The sequence below is a fragment of the Musa acuminata genome, chromosome BXJ1-6 (assembly GCF_036884655.1).
Source record: "Musa acuminata AAA Group cultivar baxijiao chromosome BXJ1-6, Cavendish_Baxijiao_AAA, whole genome shotgun sequence".
Lineage (NCBI taxonomy): Eukaryota > Viridiplantae > Streptophyta > Magnoliopsida > Zingiberales > Musaceae > Musa > Musa acuminata.
Window position 1 is genome coordinate 16787215 of NC_088332.1, and position 22724 is coordinate 16809938.

General features: G+C 43.8%; 4 protein-coding genes across 6 annotated transcripts; all 4 read left to right on the forward strand.

Annotated features, from left to right (window-relative positions):
• Window positions 1–972: 972 nt before the first annotated feature.
• On the forward strand, window positions 973–4805 carry LOC135676535 (putative disease resistance protein RGA1). The gene is made up of 2 exons (XM_065187828.1): window positions 973–4451; window positions 4566–4805. Exon 1 carries the CDS (start codon window positions 1232–1234, stop codon window positions 3221–3223), a length of 1992 nt encoding a protein of 663 aa, XP_065043900.1. The 5' UTR covers window positions 973–1231; the 3' UTR covers window positions 3224–4451; window positions 4566–4805.
• Window positions 3225–4469, forward strand: LOC135677476 (putative disease resistance RPP13-like protein 1). The gene has a single exon (XM_065189836.1). It carries the CDS (start codon window positions 3225–3227, stop codon window positions 4467–4469), a length of 1245 nt encoding a protein of 414 aa, XP_065045908.1.
• A 1676-nt stretch (window positions 4806–6481) lies between the features above and the next one.
• LOC135676536 (lysine-specific demethylase JMJ14-like) lies at window positions 6482–22456 on the forward strand. Of its 3 annotated transcripts, XM_065187830.1 has the most exons (13): window positions 6487–6791; window positions 7166–7265; window positions 14706–14988; window positions 15439–15510; window positions 15582–15662; window positions 15753–16283; window positions 16362–16583; window positions 17064–17225; window positions 18253–18621; window positions 18701–20036; window positions 20117–20220; window positions 20750–20947; window positions 21344–22456. In XM_065187830.1, the coding sequence occupies exons 3-13, from the start codon at window positions 14710–14712 to the stop codon at window positions 21737–21739; spliced, it is 3750 nt and encodes a 1249-aa protein (XP_065043902.1). In that variant the 5' UTR covers window positions 6487–6791; window positions 7166–7265; window positions 14706–14709; the 3' UTR covers window positions 21740–22456. The 3 variants fall into 3 exon arrangements, with proteins under 3 accessions (XP_065043903.1, XP_065043902.1, XP_065043901.1); XM_065187831.1 differs by lacking the exon at window positions 7166–7265 and having other exon boundaries at window positions 6482–6791; window positions 15585–15662; XM_065187829.1 differs by lacking the exon at window positions 7166–7265.
• On the forward strand, window positions 11044–11496 carry LOC135677477 (uncharacterized). Its single transcript, XM_065189837.1, has one exon. The coding sequence runs from the start codon at window positions 11044–11046 to the stop codon at window positions 11494–11496; it is 453 nt and encodes a 150-aa protein (XP_065045909.1).
• Window positions 22457–22724: the final 268 nt, after the last annotated feature.

The following is a 22724-nucleotide window of genomic DNA, read 5'->3' on the forward strand; positions in this document are numbered from 1 at the left end:
GTTGCAAGTGGCGTGCTGAGATCTCAGATATTGAAGCTCCTGTACTTAATCACGACGCTTGGGTGTCTCCGCTCACTTAATTATGATAGAAGATAAGATTTTCCTAACTATATGAAGAAATCTATTTATTATGAGGGAAATCCTTCCTCCTAATCTGTATAAATAGGAGAGATCTGTATATAAATAGGAGAGATCTGTGTATAAATAGGAGAGAAAACATGTTAATATATTCAAGCTAAAGCTATTTCGTTTATATAATAAAGCTTCTTCAATTATTATTCTTATCTTCTATTATTGTTTTTATCATGGTATCAGAGCAGTGAGAAAAGCGAAGCTTCGCTCTTGCCTTTGGCCAGCGACCAACGCCGGTGAGAAAAGCGAAGCTTCGCTCTTGCCTTTGGCCAGCGACCAACGCCGCTGAGAAAAGCGAAGCTTCGCCCTTGCCTTTGGCTAGCGACTAATGCCGCTGAGAAAAGCGAAGCTTCGCCCTTGCCTTCGGCCAGCGACCAACGTCGCTGCAGTCACATTTCTGAGAGGCTCCACGGCCAATCCTCATCTTCCTCACCGCAGTAGTCTTTGCTGATCTGCCAACAGTCGGCAGACTTAAAGGAGAATGAAGGGCGGACGTAAGGAGAACGAAGGGAACGCCTGTGCCCTCACAACAACAGCAATCGCAGCAACAACAGCGATCTGCTATTGCCCTACTCACGAAGCCTCTCGCTTTAAACCATTCTTTGCATCGATCCAAGATTGGTATCCTTGTCAGAAATCCTTCCTCCTAATATGTATAAATAGGAGAGGGAACATATTAATATATTCAAGCTAAAGCTATTTCATTTCTACGATAAAGCTTCTTCAATTATTGTTCTTATTTTCTATTATTGTTTTTATCATATTCTACTTCATAAGTGTGAAGAAAAGTCAAGTTGTCCTTCTCATTTCCATTCCAACATCTCCATGTGAGCTCAGATGACCAAATTAAAATTGTCGGAGAATTAACTCGTGTAGTCAAGCTGAGTCAATTTTAATTTGCGGAGGCAATGTGTTGTTAGTCTTCTTCCAGATCCAAAGCCAGATCCATCGGAAAACAAGGTCGTCTGCCTCGTCTCGAGCAGATCTCCACCAGTTTCTACTGCCGTATATACTTGCAAAACGGGCTAGTCTAAGCACCCCAAACCAAACCTACACTTGTTCTACTTGGATCTTGCTCTCCTCTCTTCTCTCTTCTCCAATGGCGGAACTAATAATAGCAGGATGGTTCGTGTCCTCCGTCGTTGCCAAAGTGACGGACATAATCAAATTCTACATCAAGAACCAGATCGAGTACCGGAAGGACAAGAAGTGGAAGCTACATGAGCTGGAGAAACACCTCCGAAAGATTCAGGCGGCCATCTTCGAAGTTGGCAAGAGACGGATCACGAACCCGAGCTTGGAAGCTTGGCTGTGGGACGTCAAGGATGCTGTTTACTCTGTGGAGGACATCATCGATGACTTCCACTACAAGTTGGAGGAGAAGGCCAGAAGCAAGGGCGAGGGCAAGGTCAGTAGAGTTTCATTACTCGCTCAGAAAGTAGGAGCTGAAACTAAAGAATTCTTGAAGGCATTTGCTTTTGCTTCTGAAACAACTTCAAAGTTAAACACCGCTGTCCAGACATCCGCTAAACTAGTTGAAGAAATCAGTATACTCGTTTCGGTAGCACAATTCAGTGTAGTCACTAACAAGCAACATGGAGTAGCCATCCCCGATTGGCGAAGAACAACTTCCCCAACCAAGTCGACCTGCTCGGCCAGGGGACGGCAACGCGACATAGACAGGCTACTGAACATGATAGGTGATGCATCAGGGGACGACAAGTACTCTGTTGTCGCTATTGTAGGACACGGTGGGGTGGGGAAGACACACCTCGCTAGGCTCGTCTATAACATTGTCAAAAAAGAGAAAAGATTTCATATCATGATGTGGGTGTGTGCATGCAACAATTTTGATGTCAGAAGGCTTTCCATAGAGATGGTGGAATCTGCTGCAATTAAAAGGCCTAGCGATTTGCATACGATTAGTAATTTGGAAGAGATTCAGAACATTCTTGGGGAGGGGCTGATGGGCAAAAGGTTTTTGATTGTTTTGGACGATGTGTGGGAGGAATCCAATACTAACTGGGAGAACCTTTGCGTCCCACTTAATTCTGGAGAAAAGGGAAGAAAGATTGTGGTGACGACCACCAACCAAAACGTCGCAAAGATGATGCGGACCAAAGAAATCATACATCTCGATGGCGTAGAGGGAGAGGCGTGCTGGGAATTAGTCAGAGAACGCGCACTGGGTGATCGAAACCATATTGCCATACCTCACAAGTTGGAGTCCATAGGCAAGAAAATAGCTAAGAAGTTGGGGGGCTCGCCATTAGCAGCGGTGACCGTAGGGCGTGCTTTAGAGTCCAAGTTAGAGGAAGAACACTGGCGGCGAATCTTGCGTAAAAGAATTTGTGAGGTCAAACAAACCGAAGGTGACATTGTGGCGGTGCTGAGATTGAGTTATGAAGACCTACCTGCCCATCTAAAGCAGTGCTATCTTTCTTGCTCGTTGTTCCCAAGGAACCACTGCTTTGAGAAAGATGAGCTGATAAGATTTTGGATGGCCCTAGGCTTCGTTCGGGGGGATGACGAGACCACCATAATGGAGGACATAGGCGAGGAGTTGATCGAAGAGCTGTCGAGCAGATCCTTTTTCGTGAATGCAAAGAGAAGGCACAACAAGTTTGAGCTCCACCCTATCCTGCATGAGTTTGCAGAATGTGTTTGTGATGGTGAGTACTTTAGATTCGAGGGTATCAAATCCAGCAAGCCAATTAGAATCCCGAACAAGGCCCACCATGTTTATGTTGCTGCCGATGATCTCATCGCGGTTACCGAAACTTTGTGCGAGAAGAAAGAGATACGCAGTCTTGTGGTCGCTGGGAGGCTATCGGCCACTCGTAAGGATATCAAGTCAAAATATAATCTATCCCTTGAAATGGTTTTGAAGAGTTTGGAAAGCTTACGTTTGTTAGTGGTTTCTGAACTTGTAAGTGGTTTGCCTGAGGCTATCGGTGAATTGAAACACCTTCGGTACCCTGGAGGTGCCTGGAAACGCCATCACGGAGTGGCCCAACTCATTCTGCAAGCTCTACCATCTGCAGTGGTTGATTCTGAGGATGCATTCCAAGAGTGTTTCGCTGCCAGATGACATGAACAAGCTAAGCAACCTACGATGTGTAGATGCAGATACCGAAGCAATTGCAGCCCTTCCGTGGATTGGAAATCTAATTTATCTTCAAGAATTAAGGGACTATCGCATCCAACGCAAAAAGAAAGGATTCGATGTAGGGCAACTGAAGCTCATGAATCAGCTCCGCAGACTCTGCATCAGAGGTCTCCAGCATGTAGAGAGCAGGGAACAGGCAGCAGAGGCTGTGTTAGAGGACAAAGAGCACCTTCGCTGGCTGGAACTGTGCTGGAACAATGAAGGGAAACCCATAGCTCCCACTGCATGCAAAGACTCTCTGGAAGGACTCCGACCGCACCCGGATCTTAGAGAGCTGAAGATTAATGGCTACAAGGGTCACCGACATCCGTGTTGGATGGAGAACAAATATTTGCTGGGATTAGAGAGGTTAGAGATGTGGTCTTGCCATCAACTGACGTCCCTCCCCCCTCTCGGCGAGCTTCCTTTTCTCAGGGTTCTGCACCTAAGACGTATGGATTCGGTGGAAGAGGTGGGTGCTGAGTTTTATGGCAGCACAGATGCACCATTCCCATCGTTGGAGGAGCTTTGGTTCGATAACTTGAACCAGTGGAAGAAGTGGGACGTGGAGGCGAAGCAACGCCGTGAAGTATTCCCTCGTCTTCGCAACCTCGCCATCGGAAACTGCCGCAGTTTAACAGGACTGATAACCCTCCCTTCATCACTGGACGAGCTTGTTGTTCGATTCTTTGCAGGTGGTGACTCGTGGGACTTGCCCGAGGACGAGGCCTCGACATCGACGTTGATGCTTCACGTCGATAACCTCTCGCTTTTACAGAGATGCCTTCAGGAAGGACACCTTACTTCGCTTCGTCGACTGGAGATTCGCGGCAGCCTTGACCTCGAAGCGTTTGCTCGTGGGCTGGAGGAGCGGCTGGATCACATTTCCTCTCTCCACCACCTGCATCTCACCGGAGTATGCCGCCCACAACACCTTCCTCGTCAACTGGTCACCCTTCTAAGCCTCAAGAGCCTGCACATAGTGGATTGCCCTGAAATAAACATGCTCCCAGAGGGAAGCCTACCTAGCAATCTAGTGGATTTGCAAATCAACGGGTGTCCAAAGCTCGAGCAGCGCTACGAGTGGACGACCGGCCCCGAAGGGTGCACAATCCATGCCAAAAAAATTAACGAAGCGTTGCAGTCGAAAACACCTGAAAAGAGCGAGAAGGTATACACTACCAGATAAGCGCTTCTTCTACACTTGTGTCCTTCGCTTTCGTACGCTTGCTCTTAGTGGTGATAGGAAGATAACCCATGTTGTTTGTCACCAATTTGTGAGCAGGGGAAAAGAACACGATAGGTGCCGCAGGCAAGGTTCCAGGAGTCGAACATGTCCCGGACAAAAGAAGAGACAGAGGAAGAACGAGGATGCCACGCTCACTTGATTTCCTGCTGTGTGTTGTTTAGGACTTGGTTCTGATCTTGCCAATAACAAGGGCTTTCCTTTGCACAGGAAGGCTGCTGACATTGTGCTCGTTTCTTTGTTCCTCCGGATTTATGGCGAGGCATTACCTCTTCCTTCCTCCCTTCTCAGTGCAATGTTCGCAAAACTGATAAATGCATGCAGAATTCTTCTTGCAAACACAGCGCACTTACAGAATCCACGTTCGAGTGAGTATAAATATTCGATCTATGTAACCGTAGCTCCAAATATCGCCCAGAAGGCTTCCTGGCCAAACTCCCCTCCTTCATTCTAAGGCTCGATTCACCTCTCGCCGAAACCGGAGGAGTTCTTGATCACTGTGCTATGTTTTCTTTCGGTGTACCGATCGATTATGATGCTCTTCCAGCGCAAGATTCTTTGGGGTCTCGCTTCGGGTATTAGCTATCATAGGAAATTGCTTTCACGCGTGAAGAGATTCAAGTCGGATAAATCTATGATTATTAATTTAGATTTAAATATTTTCAACACCAAAATGACTCTTTAAAATTAAAAGGTGGAACCACAAAACTAAAATCAATCAATAAAATCACAATTAACTATATCAAATAAAAAAAAAATCAAGTCATAGTCATTGATTGAGACTCTCTTTCTAAAAATGGTTTGAGCATTAAGAGAATGCCAGAAATTAGGAAGTCACAATCGATAATCCTGTAGCTAAAAAGAGAGAGATCCGCAAAATTAGGACCCGATGGAAAAGCACAGATGGAAAGATGAAAAGAGAATGCAACATTACCAGCCCAACAATCACATGCGGCAACATCAATAGTTGCTACTCTTTCCCGCAACAAAGCAAAAAAATAAAGCTGCTCAAGTGCGTATTTTTAACGTATGTCATATTATTGCCGATCATGCTAATCTAATTCTTCTTCTTCTTCTCCAAGAAACTTCTTCCCATCTGTTCATTCATTCATCGCTCGCAGAAATCGACCAAATAATCCAGCATTGAAGGCGCCGATTTGTGTCACGTAATAATATCTAATCGGATCCGAACCCGTTTCATTCGTGGTCTAGTCGTTTTAAGACCGACCGCATCTCGCATTGGATCTACCACGTGGGACCCATCCCGTACGTGTAATCACGAGGCAGGTGGGAGAGGCTGGTCAGTCGCAGAGGGGACCGAAAAATATTTTTGTTACTTTTAAGGCGTTGTTCGCCTGCACTTTTATTTATTTCTTTTTTATTTTATCTTTTATTTTTCTTTTTTACTGTGGGCGAGGGGGAGTGCAAAGAAGAAGTTTCCTAAATCTGTGTACGGCTACCGCACATCATCCTGTACGCACGAATCTCGAGGGTCTCGGCTGCCCCGCCGCACGCATTAACATATGGACACGGACTGATCCAACGACACGGCGTTGGATCCCGTCACCGAACGGTGGTTCTCGTTCGGTAGGCTGTAGCTTCGGCCGTGTTCATGGGAGGCCCAAGCTTCTAAAGAAGAATAATATAGTTATTGATGGCCAAATCACTCTTGTAATGATAAATATATTATTAAATTAATCCACATGTAAGTGAAGAAGGTGGTTATTATAGTCAACATTAAAGTCATCGGTCAATCTCGTTCTTATTGTTACGTGTTGCATGGGGCTTTTAGAAGACCCAACATAAGGGTCAACTCACCGGGCGGTGTGTGCAAAGCCCTGAGGGCGTAATGGAGAATCGATCACAAATGAGGGGTAAATAAGTCTTTTCATGATCATCTCCACATCCGTGGAGCATGTCAATCATCTCCCTCTTTGCTTTTGTTGGTTGGATTCGGATTTCGGTTAAAGCGTGTAGGTTGCAATCGATTGCGTTCATTGTGTTTGTGTTGACCTCCTTATCCTCCAATTCTTGTCGTCAGGGAGAAAGAAGGGAGGTTATAGATTTAGGAAATGGTAAGATCGTAAAGATTTGGATTAGATTCAGAGGAGGAGAAGGGACAGGTGGTGGTGATGAACGAGGAGGAGTCTCCTTTTTTCTGTTGAATTCTTGTGCTGTTGTCAAGGAATCTTTTTGTGGGCTGTGATACTGTTGCTGTTGTCTTCCGTCATCGCACCTCCTCATCCCTGAAACCCTTGCAAGAAGGTATTTTGGTTCCCCTCTTCCACTTGTTTTAATTTCAGCTATCATCATCGGTCGTTCAATCAAATTTCCCATTCTCAAGAACTTGCTGGGATGCATCTCTGCATCTTTGGGTGGGTAATTTTATTGGTTATGATGTTGCTTGGTTAGGTTTGACAGATTTTTTTCTCGAAGGATGCGTGATTCTTCTGTGGATGGATCTCAATTGATTGATATATTGCTCTGATGGGCATTACATCTTGTGTGGATCTTAATAGAATTCTCGTTTAGTTCTGATTGGAGCTGATCTGTATTGCCGATTGGGCTTCTGGGATTTCTTGGAACGGGTTTGGTATCTTTTGGTTTCCAAAAGTGACATTGTTGTGCTCTTTTTGCAGATCGGTTCTAGGGTTTGTGATATCTCATGGTGGTCTATTACTGGAAGTGGCGGGGGATAGATATTCCAGATCCGTAGTGTATGGAGCAGTTGTAGTGAGGGTTAGGGTTTTTTCTTCTCTTTTTGTGCATCTACCTTGGTAGTTAGAATTTTGTTGTTGTCTCCGATTCTCTCTCCCACAAATGATCACAGGACAAAAAAAGCGACTGCCTGGTTTCCTGGATTCAAGTTTGGATGACATAGATTTGGATCTCAATCCTTAATTTGATTGATCTGTATCAGGTTTTGCTGCTAATTCTTGTCAAATTACAGAGGTTGAAGCTCCACTGTAGAAAATTTAGATTTAACAAGAAATTGGGCTTGACAATGCTTCAGACCTGGTTTTTCTGTTTTTCTTTTCAAAGTACCCTTAGCAGAATGCATTTCTGTGGTGAATATATTATTTTTTTCAAGCAATTGAACTGGTTGTAGACTGCATGATTGTCATGAATTTTATTCAGGCATGTATAGGCTTCCAAGATGAATAATAAATGATATTGAGTTTTCCTAAAAGAGAACTTTTGCTCTTATTGACCTAATCTTCTGCCCTTTTTGGATCTCTTCTTGTTTTTCCTATTGCATCCTTCAAGATTTACTTGATCTGATATTTCAGGATCTTGTCACTTTGGATTCTGACTGTAGTACTATTATGAGTCAGTATGGATGCATCTGGGGGATAGTAGGATTGATAGCTGTAGTTCCTAAAACCTTACAAAATTTTGTAAGATCTATTGTATTGACTATCAGAGAAAGCTAATTATGTTAGTGGTGTCTTTTAGCTGAATTGTTGTCTAACATGAAAAATATAAATTTGAAGTGTACACAAGCAACAAAGTTTCTGGGTCTATGTTACTATTTTTGAAGCAAATTGTTTGTTAAAAAAAGACTGTTATTAAGGATACTAGGTGTTGTAGATAAACAACATGTTGATCTTTACCAAGGCAATTAACAAGAAACAGAATTGCTAGGGCATTATAAAGTGAAAAGTACTCCAGTAGTAGAAGAAATGGCATTTCAGATTATTGCATCTTCTGATAGGGCTTTTTGACTATGGTGTGACATAACTAAGATTCTAAGCACTTTATCGACATGATTAACATCTGCTTATTCATATTGGCAGAATTGGAGAACATCTATGATGTACACTTTTCGCTTTCAGGCCATGTTGGTACCAATACTGACATGCATATTTCATGTTGACAGTAAAAAATAGTGCAGTAAGAATATAGAGAAGACATGCATTGCAAAAAAGAAGAAAAAGTCTTAAGACTGTAGTCATGCTTACCTATTATTATTTTCTAGGGTGCAAAATAAAGGTTAGCAAAGAAGAAACTCCTTTTTTATTTCTAGAAGTAAAGATAATAAAAAGAAGGAAAAGACTAACCTGTACAAAATTATTTATTCAATTTTGTGATTGATGAAGCATAGCTGATTCCATGATGTGGTTTCCTGACATATGCTGGTGATTATTTTGTTTTAGAAATAGATCAGCACAAACTGAATGAATTGTTATGTGTGTGCAATATATGGAGAGTGAAACATAGAACACACATGCAAAATTGTCACTATTTCTATTATAAAAAAGTGAGAGTGAAGAAGCTCGCAGCAAATAGATAGGTGGTATTTGAATCCAGTTGTTATCAGGATTCAGTTGAGACTCACAAAAATAGGAAAATGAAAATATGAAATACAAATCTTGTGCATGATACACATTGGGTCAATCAAAATAAGGTTAAATAAGTTAAGATCGAGGAATGGTATTAAAAAGGATGAATGTACAAAAGTGTAATGGATTCCTCAAGACATGGTGATGTGCCATATTGATTGGAAGTAGCTGAATGTTCCATCATAGGCCAAAAGGAGTTAGGTTTTAAAGAACCCTACTAGGGGATTAAGCATTTATGAATCAAGGGTGGAACAATAGATGCAGACAACAAGGCTTCAAATTTTGATTTGGGATCAATAACGGAAGGTGGATGGACTAATATGGTATTAGTGTTACCAGTGTACAGGGTCTTGGTATGATTTGATTCTGGTTGGACTACGATGACCTAAAGTACACAGAGAGCAAGCATTACACACTGGATGATATTGTTGTTGAACATCTCACTCTAGTGGTAATGGAGGGAGGCAAGGTTGTTGTCCGAGCATCATTGGCAGAGATGACATAACAGCTAAGGGAGCTAGGCTTTACTGATGTTGGCAGCAGCCTCATGCTCGATGGAGGCACCCGTTTGAGGACAAGGGCCTCATTGACTGTGGTGGAGGCATGAACAAGGCTAAGAGAAAACAAAACAATAGTTTAGGTACTAACTACCAATGGATCGGTGAGTACTAGTCCATACCAATTGATAGATTGAAGCTTGATCCCTTCTTAGACACTCCATATCAAGCAATTATTTTGCCCTAGGAATGTCGATTATATGCTTTAGATTTAACTAAACATTCTACAGTATGCCGAAAACATTAGTTCATTAATGGAATTTAGCTAGAGAGGTCTTGGATTAAAGCCTTTTAAACATATGATCTATTGTGGAAGAAAGCTCCATTAATGGAATAGACTTACGTCAACCTTGAAAAGTTGAAGTCTGATGAGGATAGTAATTATGATAAGACCCGACTGACGTCAGATGATGCCTCACGCCTCGGACGACGCGACGACACCCGGTCAAACGGATCGGAACACAGGCCGAGGCTCATTAACACCTACTCAGGCTCGGTTCTTCACGCCACGCCAAACCAATGTCAGACGGAACCAGCCTGCCCCCTGCAAGCGGGCACATCAGGAAACAGTAAACCTCTCTATAAATACCCTCGCACTCTGAACGAGCGGGGGGGACGGACATGCAAAAAACACTTCTTCTCCTGAAAACCCCTCCACATCTTCTAACTTGATCGTCGGAGGGGTCGGGCCGAGCATCCCGGCCCGACCTTTGTGCAGGTGCGAAGCCGAAGGTCCCCGTCGGTCCCGCAGGCGAGGAGTTCCTGCCCGGAGGAGACGACCACACCATCCCGATCGGACGTCGCACCCGACCGCCTCAGCGAGCTCGAGGGACGCCCCAGGGAGATCCCCGTCGTCCGGACCCGAACCGAGCCGCGTCGGCCCTAAGGCCACGGCTCCAGGCTGTTTCCCACAACAGATTGGCGCTAGAAGGAGGGCCCGGAATGTCGGGTGATCACCCGAGCGGCTCAGATGAGCCCATGGCTGAGAGGTCACACCCGACTGAAGCCTCGAGGGAACATCCCCCGCATGGAGACCGTCGTGACGAACACCCCGCCACGACCGCAGAGCGTTATTGGTGGATATTCAACGACCCGGGCCTGTCGTCGCCCGACGGTGCCCTAGCCGACTCGACGCCCGTGTCATCCGAGGCCTTTCAGGACCTCGCCCGTCAAGTCCGAGCTCTGATGGAAATGGTGCAAACCATTATCCTGCTTGTTTCTCATCCGACGCATCCGCCCGCGATCGAACCGCTGTGACAACGCAAGGCGCCCGTTCGGGCCCACATGACACTTCCGGAGCCCCCCAATTCGCCTCGGGTCCGACCGGCCCCACTCGGGGATCCAATGATGGCAAACCCGAGCGGCCGCCCAGAACCCGAGGCACTCTCTTCGGACTCCCTGCGGGCCCAGTTGCGCTTCGTCAGCCAGCGACTCGACAAGGTGCAGAAAGAGGTTCGCAGGTCCAAGGGAGAGCTCGGGGAGGACGCACACCAAGGGTCTCCCTTCACGCCCGAGATACGAGATCTGACAGTCCCCCCGGACTTCCAGCTCCCCTCTCTAGACGCTTACGATGGCTCCGCCGACCCAGCAGACCATGTAGCTACTTTTCGCGCCCAAATGGCGCGATACGGAACCTTTGATGCTCTGATGTGCAGAGCGTTTCCTACCACTTTGAGAGGGCCGGCCCACGCGTGGTATGGCGGCCTGAAGACCGGGACTATCACTTCCTTCGACCAGCTCGCCAATGACTTCGATCTCCACTTCGTAGCCTATGCACGGCCAAAGCCTTCCGCGGCACTACTCCTCGGACTCAAACAAAAGGAGGACGAGCCACTCTCACATTTTGTGGATCGCTTTGCCATGCAAATCCGGGGTTTGCCGGACACTCATCCCTCTCTGTTAGTGCAGGCGTTTATAATGGGCCTGCGACCTTCTAGACTCCTCTGGTCTCTCGTGGAGCGACCCCCCACCACGGTGCTAGAGATGCTTCAGCGGGCTAACCAGTACATCGCGGCGGAGGCCTGGGCGGCCGTAGGGAGAAGGGACGACATTCGGCAGCGGGCTCTATAGAAGGGGTCAAGCACCCGCGACGGCTATCCGATGTAGTCCTCGTGAAAAGAAATCTAAGCCCTGCCTCAGTCTCTTCCGAGCGAAGGTTCAGTATCTACCTGACTACCTCCCGGCTCACGGTTAGCCCCGGCCTAAACCCTTCTGAATCTACACGGCTCGGCCATAGACTTCCGAGTCCACCTCAGTGCGACTTGCCCGCCTGAGTCATGTCCCTCGGACTGCCCGAGTTCTACCTCAGCGCAGCCTGCCCGCTTGAGTCGTGTCCCTCGGCCATGTTGCCCGAGACACACCTGCGTGGCCCGCCCGCCTGCGTCGTGCTACTCGGTCGCATGGCGCTTGAGACCACACCTGCGCGGCCTGCCCGCCTGCGTCGTGCTACTCGGCCGCATGACGCTCGAGACTACGCCTGTGTCGTGCTCCTCGGCCGCATGATGCCCGAGACCACACCTGCGCGGCTTGCCCGCCTGCGTCGTGCTCCTCGGCCCCATGCTCCCCGAGACACACCTGCGCGGCCAACCCGCCTGCGTCGTGCTCCTCGGCTCCATGTTCCCGAGACACACCTGCGCGGCCAGCCCGCTTGCGTCGTGCTCCTCGACACCATGCTCCCCGAGACACACCTGCGCGGCCAGCCCGCCTGTGTCGTGCTCCTCGGCTCCATGCTTCCCGAGATCACACTTGCGCGGCTAACCTGCCTGCGTCGTGCTCCTCGACTCCTCGGCTCCATGCCCCGAGACACACCTACGCGGCCTGCCCGCCTGCGTCGTGCTACTCGGCCGCATGATGCCCGAGACACACCTGCGTGCGTCGTGCTACTCGGCCGCATGATGCCCGAGACACACCTGCGCGGCCCGCCCGCCTGCGTCGTGCTACTCGGCCGAATGATGCCCGAGACCACACCTGCGCGGCCTGCCCGCCTGCGTCGTGTTCCTCGGCTTCATGCCCCCGAGACACACCTGTGCGGCCTGCCCACCTGCGTCGTGTTCCTCGGCTTCATGCCCCCGAGACACACCTGCGCGGCCAGCCCGCCTTCGTCGTGTTCCTCGGCTTCATGCCCCCGAGACCACACCTGCGCGGCCTGCCCGCCTGCGTCGTGTTCCTCGGTTCCTCGGCTCCTCGGTTCCTCGGCTTCATGCCCCCGAGACCACACCTGCGTGGCCTGTCCGCCTGCGTCGTGTTCCTCGGCTACTCGGCTCCTCTGCTACTCGGCCGCATGATGCCTGAGACACACCTGCGCGGCCCGCCTGCCTGCGTCGTGCTACTCGGCCGCATGATGCCCGAGACCACACCTGCGCGGCCTGCCCGCCTGCGTCGTGTTCCTCGGCTACTCGGCTCCTCGGCTCCTTGGCTTTATGCCCCCGAGACCACACCTGCGCGGCCTGCCCGCCTGCGTCGTGCTCCTCGGCTCCATGCTCCCCCAGACCGCGCCCTCGCGGTCAGCCCGCCTGAAAGCTGAAGCCATGCCTCGGACTCCTGTTACAACGTCCGACGCATAACTTCTTTCCGGGGGGGAATATGATGAGGATAGTAATTATGATAAGACCCGGCTAACGTCAGATGACGCCTCACGCCTCGGACGACGCGACGACACCCGGTCAAACGGACCAGAACACAGGCCGAGGCGCATTAACACCTACTCAGGTTCGGTTCTTCACGCTACGCCAAACCAATGTCAGACGCAACCAGCCTGCCCCCTGCAAGCGGGCACATCAAGAAACAGTAAACCTCCCTATAAATACCCTCGCACTCTGAACGAGCGGGGGGGACGGACATACAAAAAACACTTCTCCTGAAACCCCCTCCACATCTTCTAACTTGATCGTCGGAGGGGTCGGGCCGAGCATCCCAGCTCGACCTTTGTGCAGGTGCGAAGCCGAAGGTCCCCGTCGGTCCCGCAGGCGAGGAGTTCCTACCCGAAGGAGACGGCCACACCATCCCGATCGGACGCCGCACCCGACCGCCTCAGCGGGCTCGAGGGACGCCCCAGGGAGATCCCCGTCGTCCGGACCCGAACCGAGCCGCGTCGGCCCCGAGGCCACGGCTCCAGGCTGTTTCCCACAACAAAGTCAATAGTCAATATCAAAAGATGAAAGATAACTAACAACTTACGCTATGGTGGAAGGATTAAGTGAAGTAGGTCTAATATGACCATTAGGGCACATGTATGGATTAGCATCAGTGCTTCACCTATGTTAAGCATCTTGAATGTCAAAATTGGTTCAGGAGCATGGTCAAGAAGGACAAAGGGTCAAAAAGGCATATGTGGTTTAAATTTCAAGGGATAATATCAAGGTATCCAATAATTGAGTAGGCCTTTGGTCCAAAATTGTACATTTTTTATATCTATTAAAAGATCCCTATTAGGTGAATTAATGCAATTTTAATATAATTTAAAACTCTTACCGGCTACAGAAGATTGGTATGTTTCAAAGAATTCTATGTGGCATGTGTGGATCTACCTTATAATTAAGTCATAGATGTTCCAGATTAAAACAATTAACCCAACTTATTATTGAAATATTGATCAATTGGGTAAATCATACCAAACCCTTTGATAATAATGCTCTTCAAAACATGGACATCTAAAATAGGCCCAATTGATCCTTGTGGTAATTCGTCCATATGAGTTATACACTTTGGTTTAATCAAACCAATTAAATTGGTCCTTGCAGACCGTTTGGATTTCTAATTTTGGGTTTCGGTTAAACTTTATAGGTATCACTTACAGCACTAGTGTAGTTACACTTTTGAAATGTTGTCATCATTCTAAATATGTGCTGAAATTCCAATATTAATATATACATGGATACATGTATGTATAATATGATGATATTTCTTAAATGGGCTGCTGAATTGAAATATTGTTGGCTGAGTCTGACTGATCTGGGCTTAGCCAGCTGCATCTGCTTTTAGGTTAATTGATTCCCCATGTCTCTGGGGATTTTGGTATCAGTTTGGACCTATCCTGCTGCAAATATATGTTTGAGTTGAGAGATGTGGTTTTTTGACATCTAGCTCGAAATATATAGTATCTTGATATGTAAGAAAATGCCCTAGAAACACATATAGTGTGACCTATAAAAACCTCCACATGGACATCCCAAACACTTCTGGGATTAAATTTTGTTTCTTCATTTGACTTCAAAGTTTTTCATGCATTTTCAATGTATTTATACTGCATCCATTTATTAATAATTGCTGGCCTTTTTTAGGTACATGGGGACAGCATGCACTACAAAGGATTTACATCTACCAAGACAAGAAACAATGTCAGACAACATGCCTATTGACTTGAGGGAGGATGCAGGCATTCCTGTGGCAAATTCAGGTTATGTCAATGAGGCTACTGTGTCTCCAAAGATGCAGATGGAGAGCGATAGTTGTGGTTGCGAGGAAGTGAAGGTCAAACGGTCGCTTCGGCGCCGAAGTGGGATTTACTATGGCGTATTTGATATTAGCTCTGAAGAGGAATCAGACTGCGAACAATCTATTAAGGTTTGTAAATAAATTCTCCACATCTGTCTTACATGTTCTCATTGTGCTAGGCTTATGCATCTACCAAATTTCAGACTACGGGCCATATGTTATAAATCCAAAATATTATAAACCTATATGCAATATGTATATTACTGCCTAGGTTTCTGTGTATAGCAGTTATCATTGTTGAGATATAAATTAGATTATTTATTGTCAAGTGCTACATTATGGACCCAGCTGTTTCTAGATGTAAATTTAGCAGTGGACTTGCTCCATAAGTTCATAATGGGCCATAATAATAAGCATATGATTTTATAGCACATCTTCTTTTATAAATATACACCGATTTTTTACTGTGGACATGGATGTTTCTCTCTAAACCTTTTAATTGTATTGATTAAATAAAAAGCAAAAAAACCTTAATTTTTGAAATATCCATTGTGATCTATAATTGTGGCTCTGGTATAGGATCGGACTTTAAAACGTTCCCGACAAAAGAATGATGTATCGAGGAGCACTAACAAGTCCAGATATGAAAGGGTAAATTGCTCAAGTATGATTTTACACTTTCTCTCTCAAGGTAGCCACCAACTAATTGCAAATGTTAATAGCAGGAGTCTTCTAGATGGAATCCAAAAGAAGCACGTAGACCTGTCATTGATGAAGCTCCTGTGTTTTATCCAACTGAGGAGGTGCTTGTCAAAACTCCCTACTGGATATTGCTCTACTAGATGGTGTTCCTTTGCATATCTTTGTCTTAACTAAATGATGTCTTTTCTTAGGATTTCAAAGATACACTTGGATACATTGCTAGCATAAGAGAGAAAGCAGAAAAGTATGGTATATGTCGCATTATTCCACCTCACTCTTGGTCACCACCTTGTCCTCTAAAGGAAAATAACTTTTGGGGATGTACTAAGTTTACCACTCGTGTACAAGAAGTTGACAAGCTTCAGAATAGAGAGCCAATTAGAAAAAAGTTCAGGAATCGTTGCCATAAAAGAAGAAAGAGAAGAAAGCGCTTGAGATTTGGGATGACTCGAAGGCGGAATGCCTCTGCTGTTTCTGAAACAAATGAATCTGTTGGCTCAGACACAGATGAGAAGTTTGGTTTTCAGTCTGGTTCAGACTTTACACTTGAGACATTCAAGAAATATGCTGATGAGTTCAAAAAACAATATTTTGGAGTGAAGGGTACTAATGGAAGTATAGAGCATCAAGACGACAACCATGAGAAGAAGTGGCAACCCTCCCCGGAGGATATTGAAGGAGAATATTGGCGGATAGTTGAGGATCCAACTGATGAGATTGAGGTATTAGCTTGTTTATCTTTGTGCTAATTTGTCACAGTAATACTTAATAATCAATTTTATGTTATCATTGAAATGAAGGTGCATTATGGTGCTGATCTGGATACTGCAATGTTTGGTAGTGGGTTCCCTAAAGCTTCCTTGGGAAACAAGGCCGAATTGGATCCTTATGTGAATTCAGGCTGGAACTTAAATAATTTACCTCGGCTTCCTGGTTCAGTTCTTTCATTTGAGCGTGAGGATATCTCTGGTGTGTTAGTGCCTTGGTTATATGTGGGAATGTGCTTTTCTTCATTTTGTTGGGTAAGTGTATAGTTGTATTTTCACATTTCTTTTGTTTCCCATGATTTGCTATAAATAAATATCATTATTTTGTTATCTTTTTTTTTAAAGCTTTTCCATCACTGAATAAAATTTTAATTTTTCACATTTTTACAGATTAGAAAATATAGGCATCAAAAGTTTGTATTCAGCAAATGATATAAGCCTTCATGGAAATATATGATAATTAATTTATCAGGATAGATTGTTATCTTTCATGTTTATCCTAGTGATATTACTCTTTTGTAGAGTTGAACGGTAGAAAAAATCCAAGTGGCTGGCCACAAATAGTTAGAATGACATCTGTTATATTTTTTAATAAATTATTGGTTTCCATCCTTTTTAGATCTATATGATCTTTATTTTATACTACTAAGCTTGTTCTTAGTTTCTTTTCTTTTGCCAATGTTCTTTATATGCCTTGGTTGATCAGTAATCTCTTTTTTTATTTTGTCATGGCAGCATGTGGAAGATCACCATCTTTATTCTTTGAATTACATGCACTTTGGTGATCCAAAAGTATGGTATGGGGTTCCAGGCAGTGATGCAGTGAAGCTGGAGGATGCCATGCGAAAACACCTTCCCGAGTTGTTCGAAGAGCAACCAGATTTGCTGCATGAATTGGCAAGTTTCAATATCTCTTGATTTTATATATTCAGTATTGCTTAGTTTTAGGAAAATTACATGCACACAACATTCTATAAGGTGTGGCTTAGATTGTGACACACATTATCATGTCTGTCATAGGATCCTTTATATGTATGTTAATTATTATGCCTGACACTTGATTTGGAATCCAAATTTTGGATGTCAAAGTTCCTTAAAGTTTTCTCATTGTAATTTTTATCCTTTATTTTCTGGGGCTAGACTGATACTTATCTATTCTTTATGTAACTGATAACACAAATTTTCATGTCATTGGGTTTATTATAAAAATAACCTTCCTCACATAGCCTTCCACATGTGAGGAGTGACTGTGTATGTTTGATCCTAACGGCCCAGACTTCACAATTTTGGCTTTTCTGAACTAGCCTGCCCCATCATGTCCTCTCTGCCTAATTTATTTCTTTGAATTAATTACCCATCATGTATATTGTAAATTTTACTTGTAGTTACATTCTTTAAAACTTGTTTCTCTGTTAAAAATCTAAAATTTGGTTTTGAGATTTGATTTGAATTTTAGACTCAAAAGTACTTGTTTCTTATGCTTGATCTTTTCTAAATCACCAAGCATTTGATATCTAAGAAAATAGTTCCTGCCTGGATTATCAGGCTACAAGAACAATCTATAGTGTTTGTACATCAAGATACATGTGATGAAACTAATTGAAATTTCATTAGAAGAAATTAGTGCTTGTTTCTGACAAAGTAAATGGTGTACGCAATGCGGTGCCATATCATGATTATTGTAAGTGACATCAGACTTTGATATGTTGAATTCCTTCAAATGCCTTGTTAAGTTTGTCTCATTTTTTTAGCTCCTAAAGAACAACTCTGCCATCCGATTTCTAGACTTTACTGGTATAATATATAATTTTTACTGCTCAAATTGGAGTTTACTGTATAATATATAACTTCTATTGTATAGCTTATGTTATTTATCTCAGTCAGGTGAATTTCTTCTATTCTACTTATCATCCAATTTGAGCAGGTTACCCAATTGTCTCCGTCTGTCCTGAAATCTGAAGGAGTTCCTGTATACCGTGCCATTCAGAACTCTGGAGAATTTGTTCTTACTTTTCCAAGAGCATACCACTCTGGTTTCAACTGTGGCTTCAATTGTGCTGAGGCAGTAAACGTTGCTCCGGTAAACTGGCTTCCACATGGTCAATGTGCTGTTGAGTTGTATAGTGAACAACACCGCAAGACATCCTTGTCCCATGATAAGTTACTGCTAGGTGTTGCATGGGAAGCTGTTAAAGAGCAGTTGGAGCAATCTCACCTGCAGGGTAACAATCCAAGATCCCTGAGGTGGCAAAATTTTTGTGGGAATGATGGAGTATTAACTGAGGCCATTAAGGTAACATTTCATTTTACTGAAGTCATTCTTATGATGCAATAAGTTTCTTATTCATCTGTGCTGGCTAATTCTGTTTTAGGCAAGAGTCATTATGGAGCATAAAAGAAGGGAGAATGTTTCTAGTATTTCAAATGTGAGAAAGATGGATAATAATTTTGATTTATCGACTGAAAGAGAATGCTTTTTGTGCTTCTATGATCTACATCTTTCTGCAGCTGGTTGTGAATGCTCTCCAAATCGTTATGCATGTCTATCCCATGCAAAACTTATATGCTCGTGTGACCCTAGTAAAATGATTTTACTTGTTCGACATAACTTGGATGAGCTAAATGCCCTTGTGCTGGCTCTGGGAGGGGATCTGGGTGCAGTGAAGCTCTGCAATTTAGAGGACATTGGGTTGGCGTTACCTACACATTCAAAATTTCTGGAAGAACCAAATGATTCCTTGAGTAAAAGCATCTCAGAACACGAGAGACCACTGAGTGATGTAAATGCTTTGAATATTGATAATGGAGTCCACAATCAGGAGATTGATAACCAACTATCCAGAGCTCTTTCTCTTGCAAATATAGAGCACAAGAGCCACAGTCTTTTTCAAGAACCAGAAAGAATCCATAATATCAACAAGCCATCTGTAGGAATGGTTAGTTTAAGTGACAAAGAAGGGAATAGTGCACATACATACTCTGATGCAGCACCTCTAGATGTGAAATCAGATGTAGTGCTGCATAATGATGTTGGATGTCAGGTGTCATCATCAGGAAAAGAAAATATCCTCTTATTCAGCAGTAATGAGGATGAAGGCCATCAATTTTGTCTCGATCTGAATGTAGAACAAATAACAGGGGAGCCTAAGGTTGAAACTGAAGGGTGTCATGTTGAGTGCACAGAACCAGTGATATGCACCATTAAGGAAGAGCAGATTTGGGACTCTGATATCTCTAGACAGGAGTGCTCCTCAAATTTCAAGGTTATGGGTGTAAATGGTTGTGGCATTGTCAGAATCCAAATGGAATCTGATATCATGAGAAAAAATAAAAACATAATTGGAACAGGCTCTGATTGTGGGTCTTCAATGTCCCTCGGTCCTTGGGCTGACTTGGGTTCTTCCCATGCTTCTTCCGAAAGAAATTTAAATCAAGCATCATGTTCAAGAGATACTGAACTCCCACGTAAATCTATTCCTAGACTTTTTGGAGTTGACCTACAGCATGATCTGTATAGTTCATCACCTTCAGGCAGTCAACGAAGTCAATCTATGAGGGATAATTCAAACCATTCTAATGCTGTCAATCAAAGCGATCATGACTTGGGGACGATTCATCCAATGCCTAAATATTGTGTTGAACCTCTTAACTTTGGAAAGGTGATGCATGGGAAGCAGTGGTGCAGTAGGCAAGCCATCTTTCCAAATGGTATATTTCAGTCAGGTCAGTTATATAAGGTTTTTGCTGATTAATAATTTATTAACCAGGTTGGCTAATTGATTTTACAGGATTCAGAACCCGTGTCAAGTTCTTCAGTGTGCTCGATCCGACAAAATTATGCAATTATGTTTCAGAAGTACTAGATGCTGGACTTTTGGGACCTTTGTTCAAGGTTAGAATCTTTGGATTTGCATCAACTTTTGCTCTGCTGATATCCTGTTTTGGTGGTTGCATTTCATGTGTATTGTTCAAGTAACTTCCCTTGCAGGCTTATCCTATGGAAAAGTCTCTTTATCCAAGCCCAATGCTGAAGCAGTGGCCGCTAGAATAACTTGTGATTGCCAAAGTAGTTGTATGCAAATTATTTGGTATATATAATAAAAAATGATATTAGCCAAATAGGTTTATATGGTTAGATGCAGATAATAGCATGACTACTATAGGACAGCAAAAAGAGGTCCATCCTCATGGTAAAGAACTAGCATCATCACAAACTACAGCAATTATTTTCTTTCTCACTCATACTCTTTCAAGATGCATTCATTTTCCATGTTTTTGTTTCCATTCCTTGTCGGACATGATTTTTTTTCCTTTTTTATTTTCAATCTTCATAAAGCAAGCTAGTCTTTGGACTGTAATTCCGATGTACATAAAAAATGACTAACCTAGGTCAATTATTTTGTGCTTGTTACCTTATTTAGGTGACAGTGGAAAATAACCCAGAGATGTCCTTCGCGGCCTCGTCTGCTTTACAGTGTTGGGAAATGATTCGGGAAAGACTGAATCAAGAGATTGTTAGACAGCATAATCTTGGAAAGCAAGGCCTTCCTGAATTACAAAGCCCAGAATCCATGGATGGTCTTGAAATGTTTGGGTTCTTATCTACTTCAATTATTCGAGTAAGTCTGCCTCCTTTATGTTTAGTTTCTAGTAGCCCAAACTTTTGATTAAAATCTACCATCGTAAACTTGCTAGTAGCTTCTGATTTGTTGAATACCTGGTTATAAAAATATTGTAATATGAATGTCATAAAATATTGTAATACGAAAACAGTGCTTGTAGTAGTTAAAGTTTGCTAACCTAGTTAGTTGTATTATTCCTGGTAGTTTGTCACATGCAAAACATTGAAAATCCAATTGCTAGGTTGTCGGTAGGTGAATTTTTCTTGCTAGTGATTATTGATCCTCTTGTTTAAATCTCAAGTACTATTTTCTTTTATAAAAATATCTAAAGTACATTGCATTAAGCTGTTGTATCTCTACTCTATATCACTTTCCTGACTAGAACGTCAACAGGTTGTTGAAGCTCTCGATCCTTACCATCAGTGTCAAGAGTACTGGGAATGTAAGTTCACTTCACCTTCTTTCTCGAAGAGGATGGATGTGAAAGATCTGCCTGCAGCAATTCCGACGACTTTCGACGCTAATGTTGGCACATGTAGTTCCCATCAGGATAAGACAAAATTATTTGGAGTAAATTTATCAACTAAGATGGAAGAGGATGCATCATATGACAACCCTGGTGAATCAGTAGAAGAGGTTCAGAATATACTAGGAGGGTTCTTCAAGAAGGCAAGCCTCAAAGAATTAAGGATGATGCAGAAAATATTCCGCAGCAAGTCAGGAAGCAGCACATGGAGAACAGCATACGGGGCCCTTTTAGATGAGATACAGAAGAATGTGCATAAATAAGAGTAGAGAAGCAACTTAAGATGATTTTTCAGATTTCTGTTTCGTCTGCGATAAAACTGCTGGAATCTCTGGGATCTAGAAGAGACATTGCCATCCGGCCACTATTCTTTCCGGTATGAAGTTTGACTTATCAAATCCCCCTTACGCCTCATCAAAGTTTTGGCGGGATAATTCTTTTTTGATTTCCATAAAGAATACGGTGGATTCTTGCATGGTTCGATTTGCCTGGGCAGCTGGGCTATGATCTTAGGGATTCTCTTCTTTTTCCTGGCCGTTGTGCATGGAGCAGCCAAATGTGAATAATTGCTCATCGGACTGGGCCATTGTACAAAAGATAGTTGACTGATTTATAGATCCAAGAATTTTGAACATATGAAGATGTGATAATGTTTCACCACGTGAATCCAGCATCGTGGAAAGCAAGTCATTTGTGAAATATATCATATGGTCCATCAGTGGCGCAACCGTAGGCTGACGACTAAATGTTCTGTAATTATTTAAAACAATACACTACATTTGTATGCATGCGTAGGTTGAAGCAGAGCCCAAATCTGAGGTGAGCTATGCTTCATGAACTAGGACTTTTAAATAACTCGTTGCATTTGCCACATGATTGTTCATTTGGATAATGGTAATTGTTTTAGGTGATTCCTGTACTTCAATCATATGCTGATTTAAATGATAGAATGAAGTATAATACTTGGGAGGGTTTGTTGAGCTCTCGGGTCTGCATCAGATGTCATGCACAGGTACAAAAGTCAAGCACTGGTTCTGGAGCTTGGATCCCCACAGAGAACAAGTAAGTGCATCAGGTGTCATGCATGTTTAAAAGACTCTTCCAGCTTCCTCCAACAAACCAAGCATTTTTTGTTTGTCGTCGTAATATTTACGACCACAGCAATTTCTACCAGATCAGTAGAAGACCACCTCTGTTAGATCAAACTAGAATCTCAATCCAAATATATTATCCAACTTAAATCGGAAT